The 25,790-nt window shown below is 48.6% G+C and overlaps 1 protein-coding gene across 1 annotated transcript in view; it reads right to left on the bottom strand.

The window, feature by feature from the left end:
• GRIK4 (glutamate ionotropic receptor kainate type subunit 4) overlaps positions 1 to 25,790 on the bottom strand; it is a 212,832-nt gene that overhangs the window by 125,012 nt on the left and 62,030 nt on the right. Inside the window, exon 2 of the mRNA XM_066564315.1 lies at positions 17,800 to 17,931. Coding sequence (XP_066420412.1) covers positions 17,800 to 17,881 — 82 coding nt within the window. The 5' untranslated portion in view covers positions 17,882 to 17,931. The remainder of the gene's footprint in view (positions 1 to 17,799; positions 17,932 to 25,790) is intronic.

The following is a 25,790-nucleotide window of genomic DNA, read 5'->3' on the forward strand; positions in this document are numbered from 1 at the left end:
GAGCACATCTGGTTAGATGCCACCTCCAATGAGTTGTGAGCAAAATATTTATTTGCCGCCGAGCACCTGGCGGAGGGAGAGGGAAAGGAGCTGCTTTCCCTGCAGGAAAATCCTACCTGGAATCATCTGGCCCTCAAGGCGTCACTGGCACTGCCCACAGCTTGTTCTGCTCCAGGAACAAGGGGGGAAATGTAAAAATCCAACTCTTCTCCAGCAGCAGAGCCCCTCTCCTCCATCTCCACCATGAGCCCCAGTCAGGCAAAAGACTCCAAAGCTTTAAATACCACAGGACTGTCACACCTCTGATCCCTGAGAGTGCCTTAATTTAATATAGAGCACTTCAGCATTAGGAGAAAATGGGATTTGGGACTTGGAAGGGCCCGAGGGAAAAGCTCCTTGGAGAGGGGCGTACTGCAAAGGGGATTATCACCATAATCATGAGATTAGTTGAATAATCCCAGCCCAGAAGAGAGGTCTTGTTGTCTGCAAGATGCTCAGCACCCTCCTGCTTTCACAGAACTGCAGTGCAGCGTTGGGTCAGAGTGAATTTGAGGAATAATGAGGGGGAAAATCAGCCCAGGCTGTGCCTCAGAGTCCATCCAAACCCATCAGGGTGACACTGCCGTGCTCAGGCCAGCCCCATCTCCCAAACCCTGACAACACAGCACATAAAAATTGACTTTTCACCCCCCCACAACCCCTCTCTGCTTCATTTTTCACTCTTTAACACAACCACGGAGTTCAATCCTCCTAAAAAAGGCAAAACTCCCCCCAAGAAATTCAGCCCTTCCAAATGAAAGGACAAAGTGCCAGGGAAAATAAACTAAACCAAAATAAAATAAACCTCCCCTCCTAATCACCCAGCCTGGCTCTTCTAAGGAAGCTCTTGCACAGTTGAATTGCACAAAGTAAACAAATAATTACCAGCTATTTTCTTCAATAGGTCAGAAAGCAGATTAGCAAGCTGAGACTGAAATCCAAAGCATGAGTGTGGCGTGCCCAGGATTACAAAAAGCAGAAAAAAACCCCAGCCAGAACCCTGTAAAACTACCACAGCTCTCAGCCCCTGGTGCTCTCACTGCATCAAGAATTCCACCTGCTCAGGTGTTGATAACCTGCCTGGAAAAACTCCTAAGCCCAGCGTTAATATTTGACATTTCTGGATTCTCAGCTTTTTAACTGAATCTGTTCTGATTTAGTACCCAGGGAATGGTTTTCTGAGAAGGGGAAGGCAGAATTTGGTGCTTCTCCTGGAAATGTGAAATCCAGAGCACCTCAAAACCCAGGGCTGAGCTCTGCTGCCAGAACCAGAAGGGAGAAAGAGGTGAGAGGGATGTGAGCAGCAGTGCCTGCATTCAATCCTACTGTATTTTTGCCTTTTTGTAACTGAAAGCAAAATCCACTCTCCTGGAGCCCACTGTGGGATGGGGGAGGATGGAGCTGCTGGGGTGAGGACTTTAGGTCAAGGAGGTTGCAACACTGTTTTCCCCAAAGCTGCTTTAATTCGGCTCTGGCAGAGAAATCCATAAAAGCAGCAGGGCAGGGATGATATCCCAGAAGCAAAGGAGCTTTTGTCCTGAGCCTGCAAGCAGAGCAGGCGGGGATGCCCTTCCCCACTGCTGTGCACTGGCCACTCTGCTGTTCCTCTCCCAGAAAAGCCCCAGAACCCCAAGCAGGCAGGCAGGGACCTGTTGCAGCTCCCTGCAGGTGCTGGCTCAGGCAGAACTCGCAGCCAGTGCTGCCTTCTCAAGCACAGAAAATGCTGGATGCTTTCCAGATGGGGAGGGTGGGCAAGAGCAGAGAACAGAGCCAGGACATTTAAAACAAAATATATTCAGCAAATGACTGGTTTGCAGAAGGGTTTTAGTCGCACAGATGCTCTTTTTTCTTTTTTTTTTATTTTTTTTTCATTTCTTCTGGCATTATGCTGTTATTTTTATTTTTTTTTTAATTTTTGTTCTCACTTCACCTTTCAGTGCTAGAAACCATCCATGCCTCACTCACGCTGAATGTGGCTGATTTCAGCAGCAGGAGAGGAAATTCTCAGAGCCAGTGTTCTTCAAACCAAGCCACCAAATGGTTTCGAGGTTAATTGATTCTCCAAGCATGAGGACACATCTTCCAAAAGCATGTTCAGTGGCATGAACTGCTACTCTGAAACTCTCCGTGCTGCCAGCTAATGCCTGAAAATGCTCCTCATTTCCTCACAATGAAATCTGACAGCCCCAGGACAGCAAACAGCCACAGCTTGTCATTCAAAAGGGCAGCAAGCAGGAAATTCACAACATTCCTAAAACCCCAGGATGGGTTGGGTTGGAAATGGACTTAAAATCATCTCCCTGCCGTGGGCAGGGACACCTTCCACCACCCCAGGGTGCTCCAGCCTGGCCTGGGACACTCCCAGGGGCAGCCAGAGCTGCTCTGGGAATTCTGTGGGAATGAGGAGGAGCAAAGGCTTCTCCTAAAAAAGAGAATAAAACAACAGCAAAACGCCAGGAGAAATGCAAAAAAAAGAAAAAAAAAAAAAAGAAAATAGAACATCTGTGCGACTAAAACCTTTCTGAAATCCAGTCATTTGCTGAATATATTTTGTTTTAAATGTCCTGGCTCTGTTCTCTGCTCTTCCCTGCCCACCCCAGGGTGCTCCAACCTGGCCTGGGACACTCCCAGGGGCAGCCAGAGCTGCTCTGGGAATTCTGTGGGAATGAGGAGGAGCAAAGGCAGCAGAGATTCCAGACTTTCAGCTCGGTCTGGAAAGATCCCACAACCTCAGGTGAGCTGGGGTGTGAACACCTTCACTCACACCCCTTTATTTTCCAGAGCTCTTCAGTCCATCCCCAGCAAAAAGCCTCATCAGTCTGTGGGTTCTTTGCACCTTTTTTTTTTTCCAGGGAAATCTGTGTCTGTGTCCAGCTCAGGATGAGCTGCAGGATAATGCTGGATGCCCAAATCCCTCCCCATATTCCTGATTTATCCCACCCAGCCTCTTCTACTCAACAGCTTTGCCAGCAGCCCTTGCAGGGCTGGAGGGATGAGGGCACAAATAGAAAACAGGGGCTGGAGGGAGCTCAAAGCCTTTTCCTGCCCAACGACAGCCCAAGCTGCCTGCAAATAAAACTCCAGAGCTCATCAAGCAGCTCTGACCACTGAGGGTGCTTAATAAAGATTACTTTTCTACAGCTCCACTTGCCTGAGGCATCATTTGCTCCTAATGAGATGCTCCGTGGGATTTAAAAGCAGGAGGGAAGAGCAGGGTTTCAACCACAGCCCAGGAAAATGAGATTTCTGCTCCAAAATCTGAGTTGGGCACCTCAGAACCATCTCCTGCCATGCTGAGGCTCCTCAGTTGTGCCAAGCTGGGCAAGCACAGGGCTTGAAAAATTTGGTAATGCTGGGGACTTGGAGACTTGGGCAAAGCAGCCTCAACCTGGCCCTAAAAAACTCAGCTGGGGCTCAGGAGGCATCTGGGGTTTATGATTTTGCATGAACACTGCAAGGTATTTCTTTGCCAACTCCACTGGTTTTTGCTTTATCTTCTGTGATCATTAAGATCAGGGGATTTCTGAGCATGGCTGGAATGAGAAAATTCTTCTTCCCACTGTGGCAGGGCCCCCAGTGAACCAAGAATGCCAAAAAACTCTGTGTGATATTCTGGTGGGTAGTTTATCCACTGAAGTGGGTAGAAATGGAAAGGATAATAAATACTAAAAGTATTAATTATATAAATTAATATATATAATATATGTTATATAAATTAATATATATTATATATTATATATTATATACTATATATTATATAATGTATATTATATCATATATCAAATAAATACTGAAAGTCTTTATAAAACTGCTAAGTTCTCTTCTGTGTGAGGGATGAGGAAAAATAAAGTCCTGAAGTGTCAAAGCCAAAGAGCAGAATGGATTTGCTGCTGGAAAAATGGGAACATGGATGAGTGGGGGCAGCTGAGCAGGACCAGAAAACCTCTCTGCAAGGGAAGGAGGAGATGAGATCTGGGCAGCCCTGCCCTGGTGGAGTTACTGAGGATCAGACCTGGAACAAGGTGATGTCAAATGCTGAACATCTCAATGAGCACAAATTCACAAAATTCATCCCAAAGATCCTGTCAGGTGAGAGGCTGAAATCTGCAATGAGGGAGGGGATCCTCAGCCAGACCCAGGCTGAGACCACACCACAACCTCCCAGCCCTCACTGCCCTGGGCTTGGCAAGGAGCTCACACAAGGTTTGAGAGAGATCACACAAGGTTTAGGAGAGATCACACAAGGTTTGAGAGAGATCACACAAGGTTTGAGAGAGATCACACAAGGTTTAGGAGAGATCACACAAGGTTTGAGAGAGATCACACAAGGTTTAGGAGAGATCACACAAGGTTTAGGAGAGATCACACAAGGTTTAGGAGAGATCCCACGAGGTCTAAGAGAGATCACACAAGGTTTAAGAGTGATCAGGACAAGGTTTAAGAGTGATCAGGACAGGGTTTAAGAGTGATCAGGACAAGGTTTAAGAGTGATCAGGACAAGGTTTAGGAGAGATCAGGACAAGGTTTAGGAGAGATCACACAAGGTTTAGGAGAGATCAGGACAAGGTTTAGGAGAGATCAGGACAAGGTTCAAGCTCCCCTGGGATGAGCCTTGGGCTGGAGCTCAGGAATTCCTCCTCCCTGCACCTTTCCAACAGGAATCATTGCAGAGGACAGCCCGGCTGCTGCATGGGGAGTGGGGACACTGAGCCCCTTCCCTGCCTTCTCCCAGCTCTGAACTCCCCCCAAACTCGACATCAGCTGCATGAGACCAAAGAACTTTTGGCATTTGTGGAGCCCAGGCTGCTGGACAAGGCCAGGAAAGGAGATAAAAGCCAGGATGGGCTCAGCTCTGCCTGTAGCCAGCTTTATCAGCCCTTCTGGCAACTACCAAAGAATGGAATATTTATGGAGGGCAGACTCCTTTGAAGAGACAAGAGCATAACCCAGGTGGGTTACCCACACCCTGGCTACCCCAAGGCTGCAATTCAAATTGCCTGGATTCCTGCATCCCACCTGGGCCTCCCAACCCACTCATGGCTTGATTTCTCTCCCAAAACTGACTGTAAAAAAGAAAGAAAATTTACGAATCCCCCAAGTAAAGAACACGAGATGCTCTGAAACCTCAGGGCTGCACAACCAAGGAGAAAATCAATCCTCATCCCTCCTCGTGCTTTTGTCCCTTGTCCCAGATGCTCCCCCCTAGGCCAGGGACTGTCAACTCCAGGCTCAGCGGTGACAGCAGCCAAGAGCAGAGTGCCAAAAGTGCTGAGACAAACCAGGTCCTTCCCTCCACAGACAGTTTTGGAAACACCTGGAGCTGCCACTACAGAGAGATGGGTCAGGAGCACATGAGAGGTGACAGGTGACACCTGCATCCAGCCAGGTGAAGCTGGCCCAAAGCACCTGGCTGCTCTTCTGTGACAGCTCTGCTCCTGCAGCAGCAGGTAATCACTGCTCATTAATAATTACCACGCTCTTTCTTTGGGTAAAATTGCAGCACTCACAGTTTCCAGCATTTTCATTCCCTCCTAAATGCAGCAAGAGGCTGCTCCCCCTGCATCACCCCTTGCAGGGCTCCAGGGAGCTCTGCGTGCACCCATTTACCCCAAACGATGCAGCACTGATGGCTCTGCCCTGAAAATGCTCCCCAGGGACACGAGGGACACAGAGGCACCAAGGTGATCCCACTCCTGGTGATCCCACCCCAGTTCTGCCAGCCAGAGAAACTCAAACAAAGTCAACATTTGTAAAGCAGTGAATGAAAGTCTCATGAGAGTATAAAGCGCTCCTGGGCAAATTCTTACTCCTGTGGCTCCATTCTAGGGGGGATGGTGGCACAGCTGGTGGTTCCCTTCCATCACATCCCTGCACCTCCACACGCTGAGCTTTCCCTTCGGGAATGCTCACAGCAGATTAAAACCCAGTTTATTAAATAAGGCAGTGCTCTAACAAGGGTAATCCACTGATAATTTCACTCATTTAAACCCTATTTTATCTCAACCAAGTAGACTTTTTTTCCATTTAACAATCTTAATTCTTTTAGCACCTCCCGGCTCCCAAGTTGGCTTCAACAGCAGCATTGACATTCAGCCATCACTTCCACATAAAGTTCCCTTCAGTGTCCCCAGGCCCCTCCAGTGGCTGGAGGTGCAAGAGGAATTCATTAGTGATGGAAAGGGAAAGGAGCCATCCCTCCCTGCAGCCTCCTGACATCCCCAGCCCTCATTTGGCAGGGCTGGAGTCAGGGCAAGGCCAGCCTGAGCTGCTCCTGCTGCTCTCAGGTCCCTCCCAGCTCTCACATCTGCATTGTCTGCGCTCTCCTCCAGCCTGGATCTTCACCTGCTGCTTTCCAGACTGCCCACACACCTCTCCTCTCCAAACAACAGCCCCAAGAAGGGCTCTGGGCTGTGATGTCACCCTGATGTGACACACTGCTCTGCGATGGTTACCACAATAACAAAATTTCCCCCATTTCCCCTGCCTGCTCCCAGCCCTTTCTGGGTGTTGTCCTGCTCTCCCCTGTTTTTCACAGCTGACATCCCACAGAAAAACACAAAATTCATTCTCTCAGGTCTTTCCATCCTTCCCTTTTCCCCCAGTTGATTTCTTCTCCATCCTTCCCTTTTCCCCCAGTTCATTTCTTCTCCATCCTTCCCTTTTCCCCCACTGTTTTTCTTTTCCATCCTCCTCTTTTCCCCCAGTTCATTTCTTCTCCATCCTTCCCTTTTCCCCCAGAGGTTTTCTTTTCCATCCTCCTCTTTTCCCCACGGTTTTATTTTTTTTTTTTAGCTTTGATCTGATCACAGTGAGGTCTCTGGAGGGAGAAGAGGAGGAAGAGGAGCACAAAGCTGGAAGCAAAGGAAGGGCAGGACCCACCACTCCCCCTGCTTTGTCAGCAGCTCATTCTCCACTTCTGGGATTGGGACTTTTCCAAGTGCTGTGTGTCCCTAACACCTGGAGAGGGGGAGTGGGAGCTGCTGAATCCCAGCCAGGACAATTTGGGATTTCAGCCTCTTGGGGCTGTGTTTATCTGCCACTGAGCCAGCAGCAATTAGCTGCAGAGGGGCACTCGAGAGAAGTGCCCTGCTAGGTCAAAGCTCCTCTTTGGGAAGGTTGCCCAGCAGCCCTGCAGTGCCTAAAGCTCGACAAGAGAGCTTAAACACCTCACTGAGCTCAGCTCTGGGCATGTGGCAGCCTGGAGAGCTCTTGAGCTTGCAACCCACCCATGCACAGAGCAAGGACGAGGGGATGTGCCAAGAGAAACAGAGCAGGAGGAATAAACCCTGAGCACAAAGAGCCCTCCTTGCACTCCCAGGGTGGGGATCTCAGCTCTGCTCCAACAGGCTGGAGCTGGAGTGGCTCTTTGCCTTCCTTCTCCCATCTGCCATCCTCTCCCTGCCCTTCCCAGAAAGGTTCCAACAGCTCCCAGGTGACAAATTCGGCTTTATCTCAACTCAGCTTGAGGAAATTGGGCATCTACCTAAAATCTGCAAGGCTCTCCTCCCCCTCACTGCCCAAAAAGGACCTTCAGATCACACTGTGGTCACTACAGACCTGCATTTCCCTAAAACCAGGGAAAATGCTCCTCAGCCACCCATCCTCAGGAGTCATTCCCAGAACTGCTCCTGTCTCTGTGGAGGATTTGCCTCCCCTCTGTGCTTATCCAGGATTTCAGCCAGCTCCTGCCCACATCCCCCAAATTCTCCTGCTCCCTTCAGCTGATTCCTGACAGGGAAATGAATTGTTCTGTGGGGAGGAAGGGATTTGGAGGCCCAAGCTCCAGGTGCTCTGGGTGCCAAGGCAGCTGCCTGCCAGGGTGGTGGCTCTCACCCCAGCACGGCTCTGAGGAGGAGATTTAATCCAGCCCTGAAAGGAGTGAAATCCATCCCTGCTGGCTGCCCACACAGATAGCCAGGGGCGAGGGGCTGGGCAGCAGGAATCTGTAATGCAGCCTCCTGCACAATCCCATCTCACGCCACACTGGAGCTCTCTGCAGAAATTCCAGCTTTGCTGAATTTGGCTCCGAGTTGGAATTCATTTTGGCAGCTGTTTAGGCAGGCAACCAAGGATCTTTCATTCATGTAATTGACTTTTTTATTCATATATATATATGAAAAAATAATGAAAGAAATTGCAGAGTAGATCTTGCTATCAGTAGCTTCCTCTGTGTGAAGCAAAAAGATCTGTATTAAAAGTGGCTCAGCAGCTAAATACACAAAGTGCTGCCCAGGGGCAGGAACAGTATTTAGATATAAAACAAGTTACATGACTCTCAGATCTTGATCCCTGGCTCTGGGAGACTGTTTAATATTCAGGAACAAATGTAAAAAACCAGACCTTTGATACAAAATTCTGCACATGCACCTATGCATGCCTGTCCTCTGTCACCCTGCCACGGCTCAGGACTGTGCCTGGAGGAGATAAATGTCACCTTTCCACTGACCAACCCCTGGCTCCTCTCCTTAAATTTCCCTTTTCCTACTGAATTAGCACCTGCTTCCAACCCAGTCACCTTCCAAAACCACTAAGCCACACAGGCCAGGGCAGCAGCTGCTGCTGTGCCCAGGGGCACCAGAGCTTCCCCCGTGCTGGTGGCTAAATGGCTTTCAATAAACAAGAGAGTGAAGAAATAGAACGTTGATTTGCTGCTTAAGTAACGTGGCTCTTTTCCATAACTACCAGGCTCTTTCCCCATCCAGCTGCTCTGCACAGAGAGATCTATATCTATATAATATGTATGTGGATATATAATGAATCAAAACAAAGCTTAAAGGCCTCCTGGGGTGGGTAATATAACCTGCCTCTCGGACATTAATGAATAGGAACAGATCAGGAAAAATAACTCTGCCACAGAGGTGCAAAAGATGGAAAGAGATGATCTGTCTGGCTGACTCCCTCCCCGTGCCTCCTCACTCTGTGCCCTGTGGCACTGATCTAAAATATAAATCTGCTTATTATTTATTATTCATATTATTATAGTGCTGGATTCCTCCGCTGGAGATGAGGAGCTCATTATGTTTTATATGGCAAAGCTGCAGCCTGGAGAGAGGCAGAGCCCTCCCACACCGAGCAAAGGGCACTGCTTTGCTGGGCACGATCTGCCTGGTGCCTGGACAGCTTCTCCTTGCAGGGCAGCTCACCCTGCTCTGCACCAAATCCCTCTTTTTCCCATAGAGTTACCTTACTCTGCACCAAATCCCTCTTTTTCCCATAGAGTTACCTTACTCTGCACCAAATCCCTCTTTTTCCCATAGAGTTACCTTACTCTGCATCAAATCCCTCATTTCTTTCCCCATGGAGTTACCCTTGCTGTGCACCAAATCTCTCTTTTTTCCCATGGAGTTTCTGTCTGCACCAAGTGCCTCTGTTTTTCCCATGGAGTTTCCCTGCTCTGCACCAAGCCTCTCTTTTTTCTCATGGGCTTTCCTTACTCTGCACCAAATCCCTCTTTTTTCCATGGAGTTTTCCCTACTCTGCATCAAATCCCTCATTTTTTCCCATGGAGTTTCCCTGTTTTGCGCCAATCCCATTTTTTTTTCCATGAGGTTTCTCTACTCTGCACCAAATCCCTCATTTTTTCCCATGGAGTTTCCCTACTCTGCACCAAGCCCCTCTTTTTCCACGCAGTTTCCCTACAGGACGAAGCTCAGTTGATTTTGAACCCAAACCCACCCAACCTTGACCGTGTAAAATTCACGCACAAACCTCCCGCGGCGGAGCAAGGCACCGATCCCTCCCTCCTCGATACCCAATCGTGTCAGTCTGCCAGGAAGGCTCCTCTCACAGCTGAAAACCAAGTCAGGGGTGCAGGGTTTGTGCATCCCTCGGGGTTGGTGCATCCCTCCAGAACCCGCTCGCCGCCGGTCGCGGTTCCCGCTCGGAAGCACTCGCGCTCCTCCCGCAGTTTTCCCTCACACCTCCATGGTGCTAAGGAGCCTCCTCCTGCCTCTGCAGGCTGCCAGGGTGCTGAGCACAGCCCCAGGAAAAGCTGCATCCACAGGTTCAGTGGGAATTACGTGCAAACCTCCTGGAGACTGCGCGGCGCCCACCACCGACCGTGGCGGAGCCTCAGCACCCTGCCCTGGCGTCCTGCAGCAAAAGCTTTCAGGAAAACACCTTTCACCAGATCATTCCAGAGAAAAGCAGAGTGGATAAATGACTGCACCAGTCACCAGCCCCTTTTTGAACACTTTCAGTTGCTTTTTCCTGAAAAAAAACCACTTCATTTTATCCTTGAGCAGTCTCTGTGGATGAGTGGCCCGAAGGAGATGGCTCAGGGAAGGAGATGGAGCAGTGTCAGCCACTCCTCCCAGTGCTGGAGCACAGGAAATGAATACCTGGGCAGAACTGCAAAGAATCCAAGGATAAAATGTGCCCAGAGCAGCTGTGGCTGCCCCTGGATGCTGGAAGTGCCCAAGGCCAGGTTGGACAGGGCTCAGAGCAACCTGGGACGGTGGAAGATGTCCCTGTCCATGTCAGGGGGTTGGAACTGGGTAATCTTTAAGATCCTTCCAACCCAAACCATTTGTGATTCACTGTAAGTCTAAATGAGGCTCTGCTGAAGGGCCTGGCATCTGTACAGGTGATTTTAAAAAGAAATATTTATGCACATAACTCAAAACCCATAAATAAGACATCCTTCTCCAAGAAGAATAATCAGAACAAAATTAAAAGACCAGATAGCAGATGAATATCCTATTTTTCTCTACCTCTCAGCAGTCCCCAGCAGCAAATGATAAATAACTACAAACCTACTTTGCTTTAATGAACTTAACTGGCTCTTTTTAATATTGGAGGAAATATTAATATTGTATCCCAATAACTACACCCTCCTCCCACCCCACTCCCCAAGCCAGGCTGGGATTAAACACTGATCCTCATGACAAGTGGGGAGGTTTTCCAGCACCAGCACCAGCATGTGAGCCCTGCAGATTGCTCCTGCGCTCTGAGCTGATCCTGGCTGCCTTCAAAGCCAGGGTGAGGCCATTCCTCTGCTGGGGAGCAGCAAATCCACGGCCAATTCACCCCAGATCCATCAGGAGCATCCACAAAGGGCTTGGCTCAGGCAGAGCTACACCAGGAAAGGAGTTTGTGCTTTGTGTGTGTGTTAAATGTTTGCAGCAGGAGGGAGAAGGGGAGCTTCAAGCTGTGTGAGCCAGCTGCAAACAGGAGGTGGGGAGCTGGGGATGGCACAAAATCTGCCACAAAGCCGCAAAAAAAAAAGCACAGCTGGGTTCTCCCCGCACCAGCTCCTCCTGACACCTGGGAGGAAGAATTTGGTACCTGCTGACATCAGCGTCCTCCTTCTCCAGCTCCTTCATCATCAGAGCCACCAGCAGGCTTTAAAATGCTAATTCTGCCTTGTGGGATCTTGCCTGCAGTGCCTGCAGGAGAATCCTGTGTGTCCTGAGGGAGCTGAACTGAACTATCCCCAGTTCCACTGCTGTTATTGCTCATTTTTACCTCAATGCTCGTTTTTCCCTTGCTTCAGCCCTCCAGCTCAGACACACCTTTGGACAAACTGCACCAGCAGGGCAGCTCTGGGGCCTTTACTCACTGCCAAAGTGGTTTAGTGTATCATAAACGCCTCAGGTGGGCGATTGCACAGGGATTTGGGGCCGTGCAAACGATGCTCTGCTACCCACGGCCCTGACAGAGGGATACAGGGGCACCACACAAGCACAGAGACGCAGGAAAAGCTCCTCTCTGCCTCTTCCCACCCCCTTCAGCACACACAGCTGAGTGCCAGGGGTCTCCCACAGCTCTGGGGGGGTCCCCAAGAACATTTTCTGGACGTGAAAAGCTGAGAGAATTGGGATCGAAACTGGGAGAATTGGGATTGTTCGGCCTGGAGAAGAAAAGGCTTTGGGGTGACCTCATTGCGGCCTTCCAGTGCCTGAAGGGGCTGCAGGAAAGATGGAGAGGGACTTTTTACAAGGGCTTGGAGTGACAGGATGAGGGGGGACGGCTTAAAACTCAAAAATAGTGGGTTTAGGTTGGATATTAGGAAGAAATCCTTCCCTGGGAGGGTGGGCACAGGGTGGGCACAGCTGGGGCTGCCCCTGGGTCCCTGGAAGTGCCCAAGGGTCTTAGAACAGTGGGAGAGGGGTGAAACTGGATCTTTAAACCAACCTAAACCACTCCATGATCCTGTGATTCTGGTTCCAGAATCAGAACCCTGAGCAGACACAGGAGATTCACAGCCCTTCAGGCACTCCAGAATTTTGGAATCCTGCCTAGAAACAAGGACAAACTGCCCAGAGTGACACCTCCAGTGACACCCCAGCATCAGGGCTGGGGCCCATCAGGACCTGGAGCACAAATTGCTTCTCTGGAGGGAACCACAAAGCAGAACCACATTGCTGCACTGGGGCAGCAATGAGAGCTGAGCCCCAGCACAGTCCTTGGATATGGGGCAGGAAAACATCAAGTTTCACCCCAAAAAAACACCCTTAAATGCTGGAGTTGTTGTGTGAAGTTTGCAGAGCTGGGAGACAGAGGCAGGGAAGGGATTTTGACAGGCAGAGAGAAACCCTGAAAGGCTCAGGAGGCCTTGCAAGGAGTTTGTCAGCAGATCCTCTCTCAGGGCTCCTATCCCGCTCCTGGTGAGGGCAGTTCCATGGATAAACTACAATTTTTGGCCCGGGGTATGAATTTTAAACGAGCTTCTTTAGCACACCAATGAATCAAGGCAGAAAATGCCAATTTAGGGCCCCCACGCTCTGCTCAGTGAGGCCGAGTAAATAACCCAGTAAATAACTCAGGCAAATTTCCTGACACTTCCTTCAGCATGAGAGAACAGGCAAGAAACAAACCCAGCACTGCTCCCACACACGGTGTGTGTGCTGCAGGAAAGCAGGGCCAGGGGAGATGCTGCCCTGCAGGGCAGGGGGGAGCTGATTATTTTTGGGTTTTGGGGTGGCTGGATGCAACACAACCTGAGCAAGAGCTCCCAGGGTATTTTGGGAGGCCTTGCACTGGTTCTTCCAAGGGCTCCAGGCTGCCTGGGGGCAATTCCTTCCCTCTCAGAGCTCTTGAAGCTGTTGAGAACACTCCCATCCCTGCCTGCTCCTTCCCTCCCCAATCAGACCCAGCTTTTGAGGCCCTCAGAGATAATAATTCACACCCAGACAGAGCAGGGAACTGACTGACAAAAGACATTCTCAGCAAAACATCACCATTGCAAATAAACCTTTTTTTTTTTTTTTTTTTTACACCTGGATTTCCCCACCAAGGTCTCCAGAAAAAAACCAGGAACAAGGAGAGTTTCTCCAGGGCTGCGTCAGAAGGGAACAAACGATGCAAGGCTGAAAGAACAAGTCTGCACTGATGGGGGTTTTTTTGTCCTCCCTGTGTATCAAGGAGAGAAATAGAGCACTCAGGAGCCTCCAGGCTGCTCCTCTGCAGCCAAAGGCTCGGGGAAGGTGACCCTGTAGCCCACATTCTGCTCAATGCCTTGCACAGGTGATGCTTCTCCAGCTCACTGCAATGCAACACTCGCTGTGGGCCCTGTCCAGGCCAGCAGAAACTCCCCCAGAGATGGAGCAATCTGCTGCCTCTCCACTCCTCTGAGGGCTGCCAGGGCCAAGATCCACCCCAAACCCCAAAAAAGCAGCAGCAGGGAAGCTCAGGGCTCGTTTCCCAAGCCAAGAGTCCCTGACTCAGCACCACCGTGATCCCCTGCAGGGAATAATCTCATTTTCCTGGTGAAGAACCCACCCCGACACTGCCCAGCTCACCTCCCATTGCTGATCACACCCCTGTGCATTTCAGCAGCCCCTTATCAGATGGTTTTCAGGACTGTTTTAAACCTTTGCTCGCATTTTCTTTGAATATTTAAATGTTCTTGCTGGCCTGGTTTTCCTTCCCTATGCAGAGCAGTGATTTATGTTGCTAGATACCATATCTCCCTGCCTTGCCAAAAGCATGCATTTGGGAATGATTTCAGGGCTGCTGGTCATATTTTTCTCCCTCTTTTTATTCTGCACTTTATTTTTATTAACTTTTTTGTTGGAGGCGCCGTAAAAATGAAACTGTGGCTTGAAGGAACAACACTCATCAAACCCCCCAAACCAAAGCAAGCTGGAAGGCAGCTGCCATTCCCACCTGGAAGCTGCAGCATAATTCGAGTTTCCAGTCCTTAAAAGCTGAAAATTCACAGTCCCAGGTCTCAAACACCTTCACTTTGCACTATGGGGAAGTGGGAAACAAACTGACCCCAGGTTTGTGCTGCTCAAAGGAGCTCCCTTTTTTTCCATCCTCCCAAAAACCCCACAGTGCTCCCCAAAAAGATGGGACACGAAATTCAGTCCTTCAGCATCTCAAACACCTTCACCTTTCACTCTGGGGAAGTGGGATTTAAACTGACCCCAGGTTTGCAGCTCTGGGCTGCTGGAGGAGCTCTCCTTTTTTCCCAGGCTCCCAAAAACCCCACAGGGCTCCCCAAAAAGATGGGACACAAAGCAAAAGGAAGGATTTTCATTCAGTCCTTCAGGATCTCAAACACCTTCACCTCTCACTTTGGGGAATGGCAAGCTGGAAGGCAGCTGCCATTCCCACCTGAAAGCTGCAGCATAATTCGAGTTTCCAGTCCTTAAAAGCTGAAAATTCACAGTCCCAGCTCTCAAACAGCTTCACTTTGCACTCTGGGGAATTGGGAAACAAACTGACCCCAGGTTTGCAGCTCTGTGCTGTCAGAGGATCTCCCCTTTCTCTCCAGGCTCCCAAAAACCCCACAGTGCTCCCCAAAAAGATGGGACACAAAGCAAAAAGAAGGATTTTCACCTCCAGCATGCTGCCAATTCCCTCTCCATGCCCATCCCTGCCCGCTGGCTCGAGTGGAGGATGTGCCCATGAAGGTGAAACGCAGGCAGCAGGGCTGGGAGTGCTCCACATGAATCAGGGGTTCCAGGGATATAAACCACCCAGCCAGCCTTGCCAGGCTCCTGCCAGCTCACACCTTCCCTCCCCATATTTCCTGAGCTGCCTCGTGCTCCACCAGCAGAGGGGAGAGGTAATTTCACTTCAGGAGTGTCACCTGTGAAGGCTGCAAATGGGGACAGGGATGGATTGGCTGCTTATCTGCAACAAATGGTTAATAAAGGCACTGCTGGCTGCAGGAAAAGCAGTTTCCTTTCTAAAACACGGAGCCAAGTGTCAGTTCTGGGAGGTGAGCTCCATTAGGAGGTTTCTGGGTGCATTTATGGTCCCTAATCCACACAGGCAGCCTGGGGAAATGATGGTGCCTCTCCCTGAGAGCTCCTGAGCACAGCCCAAAGGGGTCTGCACCCATAGGGCTCCCCTGTAAATTGGATATTTTGGGGTTTGCACAGCTCTTGTGGCGCCCTTGAGCTTGGGGCAGGTTGGGCTCTGCCCCTCCTTGCTCATGGATGGAGGGCAAATTCTGTATTTGTGACAGAAATATTTAATTTTATGTGGGTTTAGGAGAGGGGTGGGACATGGCAGAGGTCATTTTAGCTCCTCAGTGGCTCTTTGAGGGGTGGCTTGGAATTCACACAGGAAGGGCAACATCAACACCATGAGAACCAACACAAACAGGGAAATTCACCACAAACTGCCTTTCATTGACAAGAGGAAGAGACAACATCCCTGAAATGCAGGGAGGAGCTCCAGCAAGTGTGTCAGCTCACCAAAAACTAATTTCATTTTCAGGAGGAAGAGACAACATTTCCAAAATGCAGGGAGGAATTTCAGCAAGTGTGTCAGCTCACCATAAACTAATTTCATTTACAAACTAGAGACAGAACATTCCCAAAATGCAGGGAGGAGCTCAGTGTGCCCACTCACCATAAACTCCATTTCATTGATAAAAGGAAGGAGAGAACATTCCCAAAGTACAGGCAAGAGCTCAACAGTGTCAACTCACCATAAATTAATTTCATTTACAAGAGGAAGAGACAACATGCCCAAAATGCATGGAGGAATTTCAACAGCATTGTCAGCTCACCATAAACTAATTTCATTTACAAAGGGAAAGTGAGAACATTTCCAAAATGCAAAGAGGATCTTCAGCAAGTGTGTCAGCTCACCATAAACTAATTTCATTTACAAAAGGAAGTGGAGAACATTGCCAAATGCAGGGAGGAGCTCAATGTGTAAACTCACCATAAACTGCATTTCATTTACAAAAGGAGGGAGACAACATTCCCAAAATGCAAGGAGGAGTTTCAGCAAGTGTGTCAGCTCGCCATAAACTAATTTCATTGACAAGAGAAAGAAACAACATGCCCAAAATTCATGGAGGAGCTTCAGCAAGTGTGTCAGCTCACCACAAACTGCATTTCATTTACAAACTGAAGAACATTCCCAGAATTCAAGGAGGAGCTCGGTGTCTGCACCCACCATAATCTCAATTTCATTGACAAAAGGAAGGAGAACATTCCCAAAACACAAGGAGGAGCTCAATGTGTAAACTCACCATAAATTGTGTTTCATTTACAAAAGGAGGGAGACAACATTCCCAAAATTCATGGAGGAACTTCAGCAAGTGTGTCAGCTCACCACAAACTGCATTTCATGTACAAACTGAAGAGCGTTCCCAAAATTCAGGGAGGAGCTCGGTGCCTCCACTGACCATGCAGGAGAATTTCACTCAATGTCAGCCCCACCAGGCAGGGAGGGTTCCAAGAATCCCTCCAGAGCATCACTGGGAAAATATTTTAATTTTATATTGAGTCATTTCCCCACTATTTTTTTTGAGCTGTAAAATCTCAGAGTTCTCCATGCCTTTTTCTCTCTGATCTCGTACAATTGTAAGGGTTGGTGGTGAGACAGTGAATATGAATTAAAAAATACCAAATTCTTCTTCTAATGGTCAAGTCCTGCTACACACCAAGTTTTAGAGGTACAAGCCAGTGTTGTTTCTGTGAACTTGATGATGCTGCCACAATCTCCAGCATCTGACTGCTAAAATCTACCAAAGCCTTTGCAGATTTTTAAATATTAATTAATATTTCACAGTAAATTGTACACCTAGTTTTGCTCTTTTTTGTGTGAACATAGGTGTAGGTATAAGTATAAAAATATTGATGTGTTGTCAACCTCACTACAGTCAAATATTCTTCTTTTAAGAAGGTAATTTAAGAATTGACTCTTGCAAAACTCCCAATAACAAATACAGTAAATTGCACATCTAGTTTTGCTCTTGTTTGTGTGAACAGAGGAGTAAGTATAAAAATATTGATCTGTTGCCAACCTTACAACAGTCAAATATTCTTCTTTCAAGAAGGTATTTTAAGATCTGACTCTTGCAAACTCCTAATAACAAATACAGTTTGTTTGTGTGAACATAGGTGTACGTATAAAAATACTTATGGGTTGCCAACCTTACCACAGTCAAATATTCTTTCTTTTAAGAAGGCAATTTAAGATTTGACTCTTGCAAACTCCTGATAATAAATACAGAAAATTGTACATCTAGTTTTGCTCTTGTTCGTGTGAACACAAGTGTAAGTATGAAAATAATTACGTCTTGCCAACCTTACTAAAGGTAAATATTCTTCTTTTAAGAAGGTAATTTAAGATTTGACTCTTGCAAACTCCTAATAACAAATACAGTAAATTGTATATCTGGTTTTGCTCTTGTTTCTGTGAACATAGGCATAAAAATGTTGATGTGTTACCAACCTTACGACAGTCAAATATTCTTATTTTAAGAAGGCAATTTAAGATTTGACTCTTGCAAAACCCCCAAATAACAAATAAGAATAATAAACCCAAAGCCAGGTGAGCACTCACCAATCCTCAGGGAATGGGGGCTGGCCCAGATCCTCATCAGCCACAGCAGAAGGAGCACCAGAGGCGCCAAGACACGGAGCATCTTCCATAAATCCTCATGGAGCCCTGCGGTGGTCTGGGCATGACATAACTCTGCAGGGAGACACAGGAAACACCCTTGAGCCCCTCTGCTGCCCCCAGCAGCACCACTCAGCTCAACCAGCACGCTGGGGAGACAAAAGCTCTGTTTACCCGAGCAGGAGGGAGCTATTTACAGGCTATGAATTATTCAGGGTTTGGAATCCAACTGGGCAGAGAGCTCCTTGCAGGAAAAAATTTAAAAAAATAATAAAAAATTTAAAAAGTTAAAAAAAAAAAAAAGAAAGAAAGGAACACGAGGAAAAGTCCAAATATTTCATTTTGGCATTTTTAGCGTTTCAACAAAAACAAGTGGAAATCAATATTGAGTCACATCTCTGACTTCTATTCTCACCCACCCCCCCCTTTCCCTTTCCACTCAGAGCAGCCAGCAACTCATTATATAATAGTGACTCTGATTTTAGGATGGGACAAATCATTTTCATAGCAAAACGTGATTTGAGGGAAGGCTTGAGGAGGCCGAAGTCACTTGGGTCTCACCAAACTAGAAACCAATAATTCCTTGCCACAATTCCAGTCACCTCCTTCCCTCCCTTTCAGGAACAAGAGGGTTCACCACAAGACCAAGAGCATCTTTTTTTTTTTTTGTCTTCTTTTTTTGTCTCACCACCCAACCACCCAGAAGTCCAAGTTCCAAAGTGAGAACACCACCAAAATGAAGGGCAGGAGGTGGAAAATCCACAAAGTCATCATCAGCACAGATATTGGCACTGGCTGTCCCACAGCAGGCTCCTGCAGCACAGCTAATCAAATTTGTAACAAATGCCATTTTAAACAGCTTCATAAAGGGCAGATTTTACTTCATGGAAAAAAAAAAATAAAAACCCAAAAAAAACTGTTGTCTCTGGAGTTGATAAAATTATCTCCACAGGCAGCAATGTCCTTAAATGCTGACTTTGAGTGTTTCATCTGTTACCTTATCTCTCCCTTCTCTCTTCTGCTGGCAAACATTCTCACCCTCTTCCATTTGTCTCCTTCTTGGGCCAAATACCAAGTCCTGACACAGGCAAAGTCTTTAATCTGCCTTTGAAGCTACCAGGAGTTTTGTCTGAGCAAGGCGCTGCCTTTCGCTTGCAATTTTCCAATTAATCTATTTTTAGATTACATTTAAGACTTCCTCCAGCTTATCTCAGCACTCTCCACAGGGACCATCCCCTTTCACAGAGGGGAAATGCAGAGACAGGGCCACAGAAATAAAAATCCAGGGAGCCCTGGGACATCTCCAGGGGTTTGATGCCTTCCTGGATCATGCTTCCACACCTCCTGGAATCCCAGTTCCAGAAAACTGAGGGATCTCATGCTCAGCTGTCAGTCAGACATGGGAAGAACATCCCAATTTCAGCACTTTCAACCCATTTTTAAAAGCTAGAGACACCCCAAAAAAACCACCTGGAAAATGAACCACCCCTGTGAAGGGCAAATAGCAATTTTCTCCTTTTTTTCCCCTCTTTTCAATGGGAGTTCCAGAGCAATTCCTGGGGAAGAGAAGCCCTAAAAGGTTAAACACGTGGGAAATTGGTTACTTAGAAGTGCTGGCAGCAGCAGAGACAGATTGCAGAGCAATGTATCACTGGAGCACTTTGAAGCAGCTATTTCCAAACTTCCCAAGATATTGACAAAACAGCAGCATCGTGTCAGATGCACTCCCAGCCTGGAATGTGGAGCTGAACACACACAGCCGTCCCTTCCCCACGGAGACAGCAGGACAGCCTGGGGTTTGCCACCCAAAGAGCTCCCTCGTGCTCAGTTCTGCCTCCAAAGCTGCTCCCCAACACTCACAGTCCTGTTTTTCCTCCTTTTTTAGGTTATTTTAGGTCCTGCTTCTTGTACTGCTACCCCCAGGGTGCTTTCCTTGCGCGGTGGTTTTGGTTTTCCAGTCTGAGATTTTTGAGAAAACCAAATTTGAGGTTTTGAGAAAAGCAAAACGAAACCTCGTCACCAGCCCCTCGTGATGAACAGCCACAGCTCAACCAAAACATCAGGTAGGGAATGTCAGACCACGAGCAGGGCAGGGAAAAGGGGGTAAAACCCCTCAAATTCCAGCCAGACAGGAGGGAAATGCCTGCCTGAAATCCGAGGAGATTGCTGGAGTTTGCATCCTCATCATTCCCTGCCAAAGCTCCATGGAATCACTTCAGGGAAGGACATGGAGGGACCAGGGAAAGAAAAGGAGCTGGGGAAGGGTCTGGAGCACCAGGAGGAGCTGAGGGAGCTGGGAAAGGGCTCAGCCTGGAGAAAAGGAGGCTCAGAACCTTGTGGTTCTGCACAGCTCCTGCCAGGAGGGGGAGATTTGGGATCTTATCCCAGGCACAGGAGGAGAGGGGATGGCCTCAGGCTGTGCCAGGGTGGACACCAGCAGGAATTTCCCCATGGAAAGGGTTGTTAAGCACTGGAAGGGGCTGCCCAGGGAGGGTTGGAGTGCCCATCCCTGCCTGCAGGTGTCCAAGGAACCACTGGAGGTGGCACCCAGAGCTCTGGGCTGGGGACAAGGTGGGGATGGGGCCCAGCATGGACACAGATGGACTCAATGGCCTGGGAGGGCTTCTCCAACCTCAATAATCCTGTGAACCAGCAGGTTAAAAAAAAAAAACCAACAAAGTAATTTCAGACTCTGCAAAGAAAAAATAAAAAGGAGCAACCACTCTTGTGGGAAGAGGGAAAAGCTCCTGTGACTCCCTGCTCCAAGGGACAGACCCAAGGCTGCTCCTCCTGTTTGCAGCCTGCTGGAGAAGCTGAGGAGGAGATTCCCAGCAAGCAGCAGCTGCCTGAGCATCAGCAGCTCGGAGTTATCGGCCAGGCTGAGCGGTAAAGCCAGGCTGCCTGCTGAGCCCTGCTCTGGGAGTGCCGGGGCTGTAATTACCTGGGACACGGAGCACAGGGGGAGGCTGCTCCACCTCACCCCTCAGGAGGGCTTGGGTTTGGAGCAGGGGCCCAGGGAACAGCTGGCAGCAATAGAAATGCACCTCAGGGGCTGCTCAACGACAGAAAACACAGGATCCTACAAGCTGTGCCCAGCTGGGTGCTGGAGGTGATGGCAAAATACCTGGGAGGGAGCACAGGGGTGCATCCCCTCCTTCACAAATGCTGGGATCCCAGATTTACCATCAGGAGGGAAGGAGAGAGAGGATTTTCCTCCTAGCCCAGCATCAAAGTTACTCTCAAATGAACAAAGAGGAGTTTCAGTCCCTCTGCAGCTCCCAGTCCCCCCCTGCTGCCCCCTCTCTGAATTCAGGTGTCAAAGGGTGGTGGGCACGGTCCAAACGCCCTCACTGCACATTGATTTGGCCCTGCTGAGCTTGTCCTCCTGCCAAGCTGCCTTCCAGCTGCAAGGTGCAGCTGCCTGTCCCTCATTTCCCCAGGAGATGCCGTGGAACAGGAGCTCCACCCAGGTGCACCAGTGAATTGTGGCCACAGCTGGGGCATCCACTCCAGCGCAGCCCCAAATCCCACTCAGAGAGGAGAGGAGCACAACTTTCCTTCATTAAAACCTCACAAAGCCAAGAAAACCCTGAAGAGACAAAGCTCTTTAGCAGCTTGCCTCGCTAATTCTCCTGCGTGTGAAGATGACTTATCCCAGACTCATCCTCAGCTGGCTGAAAATAAATCCAACCAACTTCCCCTGCTGAAGTTTCCAGCGAGAACATGTCAGGAGCTGTGCATGCACAGCTTGAGTGGCTCCTCTCTGCTGCTCTGACAGCAGGCTGGGTTGATGGACAGCTGTCTGTGGAGCATTCCCAATCTGCTCCCCAAAAAAATAAAAGAGTGGGATGGCTGGGAAAGAGTTCCCTGGGTCCTTCAGGGTGGGAGGCGCTGAGGAGCTGCTGCTGGATCATGAGCTGACCCCTGCATGCAGCACAAATACAGAATTCTTTTCCTGCTAAGCCCCTTTTTTTATATTTTTTTCATCTTTCAGCTCTGGAAAGTCAAGAGAATAAAATAAATCAGGGCTCTACTGGGGAGTTTTGTGTTCTCTCTGGAGATAAAAGTCTCTAAATACCAAGCAGAATTATGGACGATTTGCCTCCGAGAGGGAGCAAGTTTGCTTCTGAAACTGCTGATACATTTTTAATGACTGTGAGAGCTGGTGCTCTTCTTCACTGCTATCACCACAGCCTCCTGCTATTTGGAGATTTCTGCAGAAAAAAATTCTTAGACATTAGAGCAAAAAGCCAAAAGGCAGAACAAAATGTTAAATCACTAAAAGAAAACCCCCACCAAAAAACCCCTCTGCTGGAGCTGCCACGGAGATAAAGAAGACATCCTTGAAAAGCAGCCACCTCTCTGCTCATTCCCTCTGCCCAGCCTGGCAAGGACACTCAAGGAATCTGCTGCTATTCCATGGAATTATGGAGTGGTTTGGGTTGGAGGGGATCTTACAGACCATCTGCCATGGGCTGGGACATCTCCCACCATCCCAGGGTCCTCCAAGGCCTGTCCAACCTGGCTCTGGGCACTTCCAGGGATGGGGCATCAACTCCTCTGGGCAGAGATTTCTGCTCTCACCTGCAGAACCTGTGTGGCATTCACATCCTCAGGACAGAGAGAGACATAATTCTCTCTGCCAGGATTTCTCCTGGGGAAGGCAGTGAGAAAGCTCAGAGAAAGAAGAGAAAACAACCCTTATCTCTATTCACTGCTCCTGTTGTTTGGCACACGTGGAATGTGTTATGGAGATTGTTTACAAAAGGGATTTGTTAATTGGACACCAAGTGTCCAATTACTTACAACAAGTAATAGTTGTTTTGATTGATTGACCAATTAGGTCAAAGCTGTGTCATGACTGTCTAGGAAGGGTCACAAGTTAATTTTCAGTATCTTTTTAGTATAATATTAGTGTAATATAGTATAGTTCAATAAAGAAATTGCTCAACCTTCTAAAAAACCTTCCCCAACTACAAAACATCTTTTCCAATAAACCTGTTCCTGCCACATCTGTCCCCAGCAGGAGCATCTCCAGCTGCCCTGGAGAGCAGTGCCAGGCCCAGGCTTCCCAAAATCCCCAACGTGTTGCTTTTATCCCCGTGCAACCCCACACTGCAAACCCCCCTGCACGCCTTCTCCTGCAAGCTGAGAAACCACAAACACCCTGGAAAAACCTGGCAGCAAATTCCACCTTCTCCAGGCTGATTTTTTTCTGTTTTTTTTTTTTTTTCCCCAGCCAAGCAGGAGTTTGGAGGGGGCTTTGGTGTTGATGGATCTCTCCCTGCCTCACCAGAAGTTTGATGAATGGTGAGAAAACGCAGCTCGAGCAAAGCTGGAGTAATCCTCACAGCTGAGACAACAAATTTAACAGCTGCAGAGCAGCAAGGAATTGGGGGGAAAAGCTGTCAGGGAATATCAACAAACAACTTAACGGGGCTTTTTCATTCCTTGGACAGGCAAAGAGAGCTCTTGCCTTGTGTCAAGCTTCTTGTGCAGACAGGCTGGGGTTTAAATGGAACAGGCAAGAAGGGAAAAACCTGAAAAACATCTCAACAAGTGGCTCTTCTGAGCTCTAAGAAGTGTCTCAGGGGGAGGGGAGAGCTGCACTGACAGCCTGCCCCGGGGCCACAAAGATGTAAGTTCAATTAAACTGAAAAACTGCTCCATTTAAAGCCACCACCAATATGTTTCGCTCGGCAAAAAATGCATAATTAGCACGGGTAAATCATTGCCACGAGGTATTGTCAGAGTCAAAAAAACCTCTGCGAGGCTGAGGGAAGGATGACATCTACCAAGAGAAGGAATGGTTGGAATTACAATGCTACATTTGAAGGGGAAAAAAAAAATACAAATTAATGTTTGGATGGGGTGTAAACCCTTCACGCTGCGAGGAGCTGGTGAATTCCCTATTTTTGAGGGCTGGAAGAATCAGCCCTCGGGGCAAGGCTGCTCTCACAGCCTCTGGAAGCAGCCAGTGCTTAAAAAGGATACTTAACAACAAGAAGCAGAGCTCTGTTCCAGTCTGGCAATTTCTATGTTCCTATAAAAACCACGTCTCGTTTTTTAGATTTCATCAGCATTAAAGAGCCTGCTTTGCTCGCAGCCACCCCTCTCTTTGTCCTCACACCAGTGCCAGGGATGGATTCACCAGGCTGAGAGACAGAGCTGTGGTATCTCCCTTCCCCAGGTGTCAGGGGATGAAAGGAACCTTGGGCTCCCCATCACATCTCACTTCTCCAGGTGACACCAGGGCAGGTGACAGCCCAGGGAAGGTGATATTAGTGATAAACACCTGCTCAGCCGATACATTAAATGGATTTTTTTAAAATTTTCATTCCCCTAGCTGTGTTCTTTCATCTCTCTCTTCTCCTCTTTTTTTTTTCCCCCTCCACCCTTCGTGACTTCCAGAAAAAGAAGCAAGAAAACTTCAAGGAGAAAAGAATTCTGGAGGCAGTGAAGCAGAAGGACGAATGCATTGCTGACATTTCTCGTTGCTGTGGATTATTTTCTTCAACTTTCTCTCTCCCCGGCCTTGAGTCCTCTCATCCCCCCCTTCTCAATCCTCCCCAGAATTAGCAAAGCCTGATCAAATTTCCTATCACAGCTTAGAGATAAAAGCAGCGTGTGCCCATCCTAATTCCTCACACAGGCTGGGCTATCTCAGAGCGAGATTTCCCCCAGCATTATCAACCCCAGACCTGTGAACACAAGGAGACTTCGCTCACAGGACATCTTTATTCAATTTTCCTCTCCTCCACAGCTTTATCACACGACCCATCAGCCCTCCCAGGCTGGGTCAATACTTGAAGAGCTCTGCTGGCACAGAGGAGTGAATTATGAGTGTGAAACCCCACCTGCCCCCTCAACCACGCTCACAAAAGTCCCATTACAGCATTAAAACTCCTTTGCTGGGGCAGCTCACTGGATCCTGGCAGTGGGCTGGAGCTGGGGGATTTAGGCAGAGCAGAGATCCAGCAGCTGGGCCCTTCCTGCCCTCCTCTAAAGCCTTCCACAAAGAAAATCCTGTGCCTGCTGAGAAAACACTCAATATGATGGATGCACAGAGCAGTGGGTGTAAAACACCCTGATATTTCACATTGTGGGGAATGATCAGATAATATTGGCTTTGGCATTTATGTTTTGGCTTTTGCGTTTATGTTTTAGCTTACGCACGTTGTTGGTGATTATAAGTGTTGTGAATTCCGTTTTTCACAAAATCGTGGGGTTGTTTGGGGTGACCCTCCCTGGGAGCCTCCATTTGTACAAAATCTGTGCCACCAACAGCACAGGAGGGGTGAGGCTCTCCATCCTCCAGCCTGGGCTGTGCTTTCATGCCTGAAATGATCCTCTCCTTCTCAGATCAGCCCTTCCAACTCCTCCCACCCCAACTCCTCCCTATTTTTCTCCGAGTCTCTCTGCCGTGCTGGATGAGCTCCCCCAGCCTCTGAGGATGCTGCTGCCCCATCCCTGTGCCAGCAGCTCCTGCTCCTGGCAGCAGCACAGCCCCAGTTGTGCCTGAGCCTCAGCCCCCTCGCAGGGAAGCTGCTGAGCAATGATCTGCACCTTGCACAGAGCACCAAACACCCCAGCACATCCCTGCCCACATCATCTGTCAAAGCCTCCCTGGCTGTGACCATCCACTGACTGAAGAAAACACCAGGAAAAGAGAAAATCAAGCCCATGTGGGATTCCCTCCCTCCCTCCCTCCTTCCTCTGGTGCCCACGATTTATTTTTATTAACAAACAATAGCAGTTAAAAGCACCGTGGTCTCCCACGGCGAGGACTGTGTGAGACACTCTTAATTGGCTTGGAGCTGTTATCTGAGAGGAAAAATCACCAAAATCACCACCAGGCTGGGGGAAGAGGAGAGGCTGCAGGTGGGAGGAGGGAGGGAAGGGTTTCTCCCAGCTGGGAAGGACAGGGAGCTTCA

Source organism: Molothrus aeneus, chromosome 22 (assembly GCF_037042795.1).
Source record: "Molothrus aeneus isolate 106 chromosome 22, BPBGC_Maene_1.0, whole genome shotgun sequence".
NCBI classification, from domain to species: Eukaryota; Metazoa; Chordata; class Aves; order Passeriformes; family Icteridae; genus Molothrus; species Molothrus aeneus.